General features: G+C 35.1%; 1 protein-coding gene across 1 annotated transcript; it reads left to right on the top strand.

Moving 5' to 3' along the window:
* Positions 1-6,452: 6,452 nt before the first annotated feature.
* On the top strand, positions 6,453-6,839 carry LOC145577918 (uncharacterized). Its single transcript, XM_081635336.1, has one exon. It carries the CDS (start codon positions 6,453-6,455, stop codon positions 6,837-6,839), a length of 387 nt encoding a protein of 128 aa, XP_081491462.1.
* The last annotated feature ends 4,371 nt before the right edge of the window (positions 6,840-11,210 follow it).

The raw sequence follows: 11,210 nt of genomic DNA, 5'->3' as shown, positions 1-11,210 counted from the left end.
AATAATTCTTCCCACATTCTCTTGCTATAATTATTTCATGAGCTAGCCTATAAATACCCCTCCATACCTCTCACATTCTTCACACCAATTCTCTTCTTTTCTTCTCCTTTTTTTACACAAATCATCCCGTTTATCTTTGAAGCCAATTTTCGGGCACTTCTGGTCGGTTTTTGGGGTATTGACGTTTTTCACAAAAGATTGTTCCTCTCGAAAAATCCGTGAGGTTAGGCTCAAGAATCACCCAATTCGGAGTTATATCGAAGGAGTTACAGCCTCTACAAGTTCTACCTATTCTTTCCAACGCAAATCCATTTCTTCTCTTCCTTGGTTTCTTATCTTTTCTTCTTCTCTTCTCTTATTCAATTATTATTATTATTAGTATGAGGGATTTATAAAAATTATTATGAATAGTTTTAATTATATAAAATTAGATTTTTAATGATGTTTATGAAAGTTAATTTAAAAGGTTCATGTACATATAGTTGGGAGTTTTTAATTTAATTATTGTGATTATTTGTTAACCTTATATTGATTAAGGTTATATTTATTTGTAGGGTGTGTTCGATCAAGATTCTTGAGGTTCTTTTTGTGTGATTTTGCTAAGCAAGGATCAAGGTACGTTAGGTGGCTAGATACCTTGAAAGTGATTGGTTTGAATAAGCATATTTGAATGATTTTATGATGATTGAATTAAATTGAATTGAATTATGATTTATGAAATAAAAGCATGTTTAAATAAATTGGTTTTGATAAATAAATTGGAGCTTTGATTTTATATCATGTTTTAAATAATTAAAATTATTTTTCATGTTTAAAAGGTTTGATTTTAAAAGCATGTGGATTTAAATAAAAAGGGAGTTTGAACTATTATTATTAAAAGTTGGAATTATTGGATTTAAAGAGGATTTATTGAATTATTATAATCAATGCGTTATAAGCATGTTGGTAATCTCACTATGCGGATTTGGTTTATTGATAAGGCCTTGGACTTTGTATGACCGGATCTTTCCTCAAGAATAGCCTTGTAATATAAGGAGACTAGCTTGGGGGGTGTGCACACTTGGGTGAGGAATTGGTTTTAAAGGAATTAGATTAAAAGGAATTGATTTTAAAGAGGAATTGGTTTATTGAATTGACTATTGATATTGATTATTAAAATTGGTTTTGGAATTTTGAGTTGGAATTATTGGTTAAATCATTGGAAAGGATGGAATTGATTTCAAAAGCATGTTTGCTAATAAATTGAGTTTAATTATCTTGCACTTATCGTACTTAGCATATTTTGCTAATCCGTATTTCTTATTTTTTTTTGGTTCGCCCTATTTACCTTAATGGTATGCAGCGTTGACTAATTTCAGGTGGAATCAATAATTGAGTATATGGAGTCCCGGGAATGGTTTCACCTAGATTAGGAAATGTTGGCCTTGTGTTTATTTTTGAGTACTCATGACAATGGTTACTATTTATAGTCTATTATTAATAAGAGAAGAGTATTGAAGTTTTCCCCTACAAAGTATTGGTTTTGTTTAGTAAGTTTGAGTAGCCTTGCGTAATCACGCGGCGGTAATACGCCTAAGTCTATCTCTACGGTATAATTATACGTATTATACTAGTATTTCCGTAAAGGGAGATTTAGGGGTGTTACAAAATGGTATCAGTTTTAACGGTCCTAAAAAGATTAAAATTGGAGTAATAATAAAATTGTGGGTAGACTTAAGAAGGGCATATAGGATAAATAGAGTTTCGCATTTGTGTGAGAGTCAAAAGCTTTATTTTTTATATAAAACTATTTTCCTATTTATGGAAAGATGAATGAGAAAAGGATGCTCGAGTTCTCTACGGAGGTCTATAATGGGTACGACTCTCTGTCTAGGAAAGGCTCTCCTCAACGTCGTATAAATTTCCTGGGAGACGCAGGCTCGACCGTCCTATAATCATGATTCAAGTACATATTTATTATTTTCGAAAATAAAAAGAATTGAAATTATTTGAAACTTGAGTATGCGATTATGTGTGCATTAAAGTTAGTGTTAAAACACCTTAGAATTTGGTCAAGAGGTCCGAAAATTTTGAGTTATTACCCAAGATTGGGTGATCTTGAGTTATGCTTGATTGATTGAGTTATTTATTGCTTATTGCAAATGGATTTTGAATTGAATTGTTTATATGATTTAGCATTGAATTTATTGTTTTGCATGTGTATGTGAAACAGATGGAGTTAAATGATTATGTGGTAGAACTTGTGTTAATTTTCAAAGTATGATAATTAAACCTAGGAAATATGTCCGCAAGAATGAGAGACCAAGTGAGAAGTAAGTGCACTGGTTCCAAAGTAGGGAAATTCCTTAGAAAGCTAACCCATGTTACTGAGAACATCACGAAAATGGTGAACAAAGGAAACCGAAGCTTTGACCTTGACTCCTATATTGAGGTTTTCAAGAGAGTTGCCACAGCCAAACCACCTGTTTACTTGGGAAAGGAGGACCCTTCCTGTCTTGAAAACTGGATTAGGGAGTTTGATAAGTTTTTTGATGCAATCAATTGCCCAAGTGAGCTGAGGGTGAACAACGGGGTTTATTATCTGAGGGAGGAAGCTGATTTATGGTGGGCCCAAAGAAAAGATGAGCTGTTGAAGAAACCAAACTTTGGGTGGGATGAGTTTAAGGAAGCCTTGAGAGAAAAGTTTTACCCTTCCTACCTGAGAAAGCAGGAAGTGCAAGGAGTTCACCAACCTAAGGATGGGGAACATGTCAATCAGTGAATATTACAACAAGTTCATTGAGTTGATGAGGTTTGCCCCGGAAGTAGTCCCTACTGAAACCATTAAGGCTCAGAGATTTGAGCAAGGCCTAACCTTGACCCTTCAAGGGAAGCTGGGGGGAGTGACCTTTGAGACCCTGGATGAAGTGTATGGCCGTGCAGCCCATCTGTACGGAATCAAGGGGAGGGAAATGGAGCATGCTGGAGAGAAAAGGAAGAACTCGGACTCTTCTCACGAGGGTGAAAAGAGGCATAAGCCTAATGGGAGCTACCAAGGAAATTCTAGAGATAGGAGGGACAACAAGGGAAACTTTGGAAAAGGGAATGGGGGCCAGTCGTCCAATTAGAAGGGGAATGGGAAACAAATCGGTGAGAGACCCAAGAGGAAGATTTTTTGCAAGAGGTGTGAGAAAGACTACCTAGGGAAGGACTGTGAAGGGAACACGGTAACTTGTCATTACTGTCAGAAGTTGGGACACCGTGAGTACGAGTGTTTCAAGAAGGAAGCTGATGTTAAGAATAGGAAAGTAAAAGAGTCTTGTGCACCTAGTAAACCACCTCAATCTAGTGGATATACACCCAAGGCTGGAACCAGTAGTGGTGCGGGAGGTGCCCCAAAGGGAGGTGTGTTTGTGATGAATAGCCGTGACGCTGAGTCTGCTAATGATGTGGTAATTGGTGTTTTCTTTATAAGTTCTTCTCCTGTGAAAGTCTTGTTTGATTCAGGGGCGTCGCATTCTTTTATTTCTAAGAATGTAGTTGGGAGTCTCGGGTTAGAAAGTCCTGAGCCAGTTTCTCTAGATGTGTCTATTCCGTTTAGGGAAGTGAGGAGTCGTTCGAGATTATTTTTGAGTGTGCCTATTTCCATCTCTGGGGTAGAATTTCTGGCAGACTTTATCGAGTTCAATTTGAATGACTTCGATGTGATTCTTGGTATGGATTGGTTGGGAAAGTATGAAGCAAAGATTGATTGTGCAGCTGAAAAGGTTACTTTGACTAGCCCAAGTAAGACCAAAGTGGTATATAAAAAGGAAGGGAAAAGTTCAGGGTTGAGAATCGTGTCTGCAATATAACTACAGAAACTGGCTAAGAAGGGTTGTCCATTGTTTTTGTGTAGTGTTCAAGAGATTGAAAGTGAGGAAAAGAAGGGTGATGAGAGTATTCCTATTGTAGAAGAGTTTCCAGATGTGTTTCTAGACGAGATTCTGGGTATGCCACCAGTAAGGATGTTAAGTTCACTATCGACCTAGTGCCTGGTACTGGACCTATTTCTAAGGCTCCATATAGGATGGCTCCAACTGAGATGAGGGAGTTGAAGACTTAGTTGGATGATTTGTTGGAGAAAGGTTACATTAGACCTAGTTCATCACCTTGGGGAGCCCTAGTATTGTTTGTGAAGAAGAAGGATGGAAGTATGAGGTTGTGTATTGATTATCGGGAATTGAACAAGGTGATAGTGAAGAATAAGTATCCATTGCCGAGGATCCATGATTTGTTTGACCAGTTGAAAGGATCAGGAATATTTTCAAAGATAGATTTGAGATCAGGGTATCACCAGTTGAGAATTGCGGAGGAAGATATTTCAAAGAGTGCTTTCAAGACCTGTTATGGTCATTATGAGTTTACAGTCATGCCATTTGGTTTGACCAATGCACCTGCAGTGTTCATGGATTTGATGCATAGGATTTTCAGGCCATACTTGGACAAGTTTGTAGTGGTGTTTACTGATAATATTTTGGCTTATTCAAAGGATAAAGAAGAGCATAAGGAGCATTTGAGGCATGTGTTATCATGTTTAAGGGAGCATCAGTTGTAAGCCAAGTTGTCTAAGTGTGAGTTTTGGTTGGAGAAAGTAGCAATTTTAGGCCATGTGATTTCCAAGGATGGAGTTGCAGTGGACCCAAGCAAGATTCGAGTTGTGAGTGATTGGCCAACCCCAAAGAATGTGTCTGATGTAAGGAGTTTTCTGGGTTTGGCAGGCTATTACAGATGGTTTGTGAAAGATTTTTCAAGGATTTCAAAGCCCATGACTAGTTTAACGAATAAGGAGCATAAGTTCTTATGGACTCCAGAGTGTGAGGAGGCGTTTAAGATCTTGAAAGGAAGGTTAACCACAACACCTATGCTGGCTCTGCCGGATGGAAGTGATTTGTATGAGGTGTATAGTGATGCATTGAGGTTTGGAATGGGATGTGTTTTGATGAAAAGTCGAAGAGTGATTGCGTATGCTTCGAGGCAATTGAAGGCCCATGAGGGGAATTATCCAGCCCATGAGGGGAATTATCCAACCCATGATCTGGAGTTAGCTGCAATAGTGTTTGCCTTGAAAATTTGGAGGCATTACTTGTATGGGGTGACTTGTAGGATTTTCACGGATCATAAGAGTTTGAAGTACATTTTCACCCAAAAGCATTTGAATGGGAGGCAGAGATGATGGTTGGAGTATATGAGTGACTATACATTGGATATTTAGTATCATGAATGAAAGGCTAATGTGGTGGCAGATGCTTTGAGCAGGAAGTCAGAACATACGGTGAATGTGATGGTAGTACCAGATCAGTTGTGTGTGGAATTTCAGAAGTTGAATTTGGAAGTGATGGAGCATGGTGAAGTAAATAGGATGTTGAATGCCTTGGTGATTCAACCATCCATTTATGATGAGATAATGAAAAGTCAATTGGAAGATGAGAAGTTAAAGACAATTAAGAAGAAGATTGATGAAGGACAAGTGTTGGATTTCACCATTGGTGATGAAGGAAGTATCCGTTTTAAGGGAAGATGGTGTGAACCGCAGAATCATGGACATCTGAAACAAAGATTGATGGAAGAAGCCTATAATTCTCCTTATTCAATGCATCCTGGAGGAATAAGTTGTATAAGGACATGAGCAAGACTTTTTGGTGGCCCAATATGAAGAGAGAAGTGGCTGAATTTGTGGCTAAGTGTTTGACATGTCAGAAGGTGAAGATTGAGCATCGCAAGCCTCAAGGAAAGGTCCAATCCTTGGAGGTTCCAAGTGGAAATGAGATTCGATTTATATGGATTTTGTGGGAGCTTTGCCAAAGACCAATGCAGGGAATGACACTATTTGGGTAATAATGGACAGGTTGACAAAGTTAGCAGCGTTCATAACCATGAGAAGTACTTGGACTATGGATCAGTTGGGAAGAGCTTATGTGAAATTTGTGGTGAAGTACCATGGGGTACCCACGGATATCATATCGGATAGAGATTCAAGATTTTTGTCTAACTTTTTGAAAAGTTTGCAAAAGGCAATGGGAACGAAGTTGTTAATGAGCACAACATTTCACCCGGCAACATATGGTCAAACGGAAAGAACGATTCAGACATTGGAGGACATGTTGAGAGCTTGTATGATGGAGTATCAAGGGTCTTCGGAAGACCACTTGAATTTGATAGAGTTCTCTTACAACAACAGTTACCATGGAAGCATTGGAATGGCACCGTTTGAAGCATTGTATGGTCGAAAGTGTAGAAGCCTAGTTTATTGGAATGATATAAGTGAGACTATGGTTCTTGGGCCAGAAATGATTGAAGATATGGTGAATCAGGTCAAGTTGATCCAGGAAAAGATTAAAGCAGCCCAAGATCGACAGAAAAACTATGCTGATTTGAAAAGGAGGGAGGAAGAATATGATGTTGGAGAGAAGGTTTTGTTGAAGATTTCACCCATGAAAGGTGTGATGAGGTTCGGAAAGAAGGGGAAACTAAGCCCAAAGTACATAGGGCCTTATGAGATCATCCAGAGAGTAGGAAAAGTGGCTTATAAGTTGGATTTCCCTAATGAGCTAGAAAGGGTTCACAATGTGTTCCATGTGAGCCAAATTCGAAAGTATATCCCGGATGTGACACATGTGTTGCAACCAGAAACCATTGAGATGGATGAGAATTTAACTTACGAGGAAAGACCGGTAAAGATTCTTGATTCTAAAGTCAAGAGTACCAGGAACAAGGATGTGAGTATTGTGAAAGTGTTATGGTCAAATCAGAAAATTGAGGAGGCTACATGGGAAGCTGAGGCTGATATGAGGAAACTTTACCCAGAGCTGTTTGCCTAAGGTTAGTGGTCGAGTTAAGGGAGCATAACTCTTTTTAAGGGGGGTAGAGGGCGATAGAGTTTTGCTCGTCTAATTTCTGAGTCATTTTTGAGTGATTTCGAGTCTTACTTGAGTTTCATTGGATTCTTGAGTCAAGTTAGGATGTGCATGAACTAAAAATTTCAAAATGATTTCGTTTCTTTTGGATAAGTTTCGAGTCAAAACTTATTTTAAGGGGGGTAGACTGTATACCCCGTATTTTCATACGTAATTTCTAATTAATTAGTTTGGAATTCTTTTTATAAAAAGGGTATTTTAGTAAATTTATTATTTGGAGCCAAAATAATATTTGAATTTTGGCGCCAAAAGTATTTTGAAAACTAATCATTATTTTGGATAAGATTTATTATCCATTTATCTTATTTTAAAAAGCGGATTGTTTACATATTTCAGATATTTTAATTAAAGCAAAATAATATTTTATTAATTATTTTAGATGGCCGAAAATTCCCAATATTTAGCTAGGGATTTCGGATTTTCCATGTATGGAAAATCTGATTTTTCTTGGTTATTTATTGGTGAATAATTGGTATTTAATTAATTAATTATTTATTTTATATTATTTATACAATTATTTTATTCCTTAAAACCAAGAAAAATCTTCCTAAATAATCCTAGAGAAATCCGAATATCTGAGCTATGGGAAGCTCAAGATTTTCGGCCTCTTTAATTATTTTAGGGGAATTTATTTTGGTAAAATTGTATTTTTAATTATCTCCCAAAATCTCTTATTTTCCTTAATTCTATTTCTCCATCTTTTTAATATTTGATCATCAAATTCTCTTGCCTTTTATTCTTCTTAATTATTCCCCAAGTAATCCAATTTTCTTATTATTTTTCATGACAAATATACCTTCCATATTTAATTATACACAATCACCTTAATATCAAAACCTTCGTTAATTCTTTTACTCACTTCTCCAAGTAATCCCTTAAACCCTAATTGCCATAATTCTTCCCACATTCTCTTGCTATAATTCTTGCATGAGCTAGCCTATAAATACCCCTCCATACCTCTCACATTCTTCACACCAATTCTCTTCTTTTCTTCTCCTTTTTTTACACAAATCATCCTGTTTATCTTTGAAGCCAATTTTCGGGCACTTCTGGTCGGTTATTGGGGTATTGACGTTTTCACAAAAGATTATTCCTCTCGAAAAATCCTTGAGGTTATGCTCAAGAATCACCCAATTCAGAGTTATATCGAAGGAGTTACAGCCTCTACAAGTTTTACCTATTCTTTCCAACGCAAATCAAATTCTTCTCTTTTCCTTGGTTTCTTATCTTTTCTTCTTCTCTTCTCTTATTCAATTATTATTATTATTATTATTATTATTATTATTATTATTATTATTATTATTATTATTATTATTATTATTATTATTATTATTATTATTATTATTATCATTATGAGGGATTTATAAAAATTATTATGAGTAGTTTTAATTATATAAAATCAGATTTTTAATGATGTTTATGAAAGTTAATTTAAAAGATTCATGTACATATAGTTGGGAGTTTTTAATTTAATTATTGTGATTATTTGTTAACCTTATATTGATTAAGGTTATATTTATTTGTAGGGTGTGTTCGATCAAGATTCTTGAGGTTCTTTTTGTGTGATTTTGCTAAGCAAGGATCAAGGTACGTTAGGTGGCTAGATACCTTGAAAGTGATTGCTTTGAATAAGCATGTTTGAATGATTTTATGATGATTGAATTAAATTGAATTGAATTATGATTTATCAAATAAAAGAATGTTTAAATAAATTGGTTTTGATAAATAAATTGGAGTATTGATTTTATATCTGTAGGGAATATTTCAAGTATCCCACACTTGAGCCCCACTGTGATCATACACTTAAGCATGGTGGCGTCCAAAGGGAAGGAATCTAGAGTAAAAAGAGTCGCCAACAAGTTTTAGGAACTTGTAAACCGTTCATAGGGTGAAGGTTACACCCTTTAATGATCCAGGAGATCGTTAACTCCAATAGGTCTGGAACCATGACTGGAAGTTCGGGGATGAAGGTACAAGTCCAACCTAAAAGAGATTGAACCTGCCCTAATAATAGGCCTCTACTTTATTCTTCTCGTATTCATGTGCGCTTTCTGACTAACATACAATCAATAGGTTTACCCTAAACCTGTTTAATCTATGTTGGTTGAATATTAATGCACAAACAAATCTATTATTGGCGATCACTTGAATTATAATCATATTAACTCTAAACAAGATTATTAATTATCTTATTAAGCGTGATTACAAGTATAAATTCCATTTAAACATGCAAGAGAGGGCGTGATCAAGCAATAACAATAATAATCATCAAGCAACATAATAAATAATGATCATTATAATCTCAATCTCAATAAAGCATAATAATAGCAAGATCCTAGGCATGATACTAACAAGATTAATAACAACCCCTAGCATGTCACTAAACAATAAAGATCAAAGCTTTATTTCTAGCATGATACTAACATAATATTAAGTAAGAAATATGAAGCATCATAACTGTAATACCCCAAATTTTCTAGCTAGAATAAACTTTTGAACTTTAATTATATATGTTATTTTAATAGATTTTATAATTATTATTTTCGGATTTGATAAAAAAAAAAAAAACTGAAAACTGATAATTTCCAAAACTGATTTTGGATGATTTCCAGAAACTGATTTTGTAAAAAAAAAAAAAATTGATTTCAATGTAGGATTCAATCCTATTGAAAAACTAATTTTACCTACAATTTGAATTTTAATCTTATCATAGTTAGTTACATGAATCTATCTTATACCACAATTCCACCCAAATTCCACCCTATATAATTGTTGGCCGTGAGAAAGGGAGTGCACAAAGAAAAAAAAAAAAACTACTACATTGCTTCTTCTTCCACCCCATCTCCATTAATTGGTAAGCTAAATTGATAGGTAGAGAGCTCATAATTCTTCTTTATTTTGATGACTTTAACTAGTAAATTAAGCTCCAATCTTACAAATAGAAACCTTTAACTCCTTTCATTGTTCAACCCGTAACTTCGTTGACGAACCCGATTTTTTAGGCACTTAAATCGAATTTGTTGCTTATCTCCATTGTTATATCTCAATACTACACCACCATAGCTTCAACTCATACCGTCAATTATCATCATCATTATTGCTACACACATTTCCTCTTCCGAAATTTGCTAAATCCATCAAAATGCTATTAGTATATATATCCTGCTACTATCTTATAAAAAGGGGGAGTGGAACAAGTTACAGTGTATGAGTTGGAGTACTATATATATGGTGGTGGATTGTCATATTTTGTAAACATTTAATTTGATGATTTCATAAGTTTGGTTAATGGTGTTTTGTGGGTTTTGTTTCTTTTTTTAAAAAAAGAAAGAATTTTACCTTTGACTTTTGTTTTACGGAAGCTAAACGGTCATCTTCAATATTTATCACTCAACTTATTATCAATTAGTGTACTTATGGGGGGATTAGATTATGGGTGGTAATATGTTGATCTTACGCCTAACTTCTCAATTAGTTGCATAATTATCTAACTTAGGCCATTTATTTGTTTATTTGTAGACGAAGGTCGTATAGGTGATTACTCGGGGAACTACTAACCTTTATCCACGCGTCCTAGAGGTAATTTTCAATGTCCATCATCTTTAGAATCCCGTAAGGAAATTGTTTTGATATATTGTGTGCTAAATACGTGCTTATGTAATTATATGTGATGAATGTGCTATCGTATGATATATATTATGGAATCAATTTATATACTAGCTTTCTATTCTGTGTACTAGTATATTTATTTTTGAAAAATTTGATTATTTGATTTCGTATGAGTTTTTTTTTTAAATAAATAAGATCTTGGGAATTGGATGATTGGTTATATGTGATTGATGGTCTATATGTTATGTAGGATGACTACGGTCTAATAATACTGAAATTGAAGTATTGGTACTTGGAATTAAATTGATTTGTGCAATACTTGTGTACAGTGTAATCGGATGATGTAATCTAATAAAATGTACAGTGAAATTTAATTTAAGAAGGGAAATGAAACCCGAAAGGGTGAAGAACAGGTTGCCCACTAGTAGTTATGGTTGCTACTAGTTGGTTTAAATTATTGTATATTGTTGTTAGTCTTCCTCCTAATCACTGGGTATTAGTGAGGGGTGTGCGCACTAGGGACATTCTGTTTATTTCATGGCCATTTGGGGTAACGCGCGATCCTTTGTAAAGTAGGTGGTGACAGGGACTAGTCCCGGCTTACTGGCGTTCTCTTTCCATCTCTTAAGTAAAGTAATAAAATGTTATGTGACAAGTTAATTTTGG

Source organism: Chenopodium album, chromosome 14 (genome assembly GCF_948465745.1).
Source record: "Chenopodium album chromosome 14, dcCheAlbu1.1, whole genome shotgun sequence".
Taxonomy (NCBI): Eukaryota; Viridiplantae; Streptophyta; class Magnoliopsida; order Caryophyllales; family Amaranthaceae; genus Chenopodium; species Chenopodium album.
This window is presented reverse-complemented; position numbering and strand designations above follow the sequence as displayed.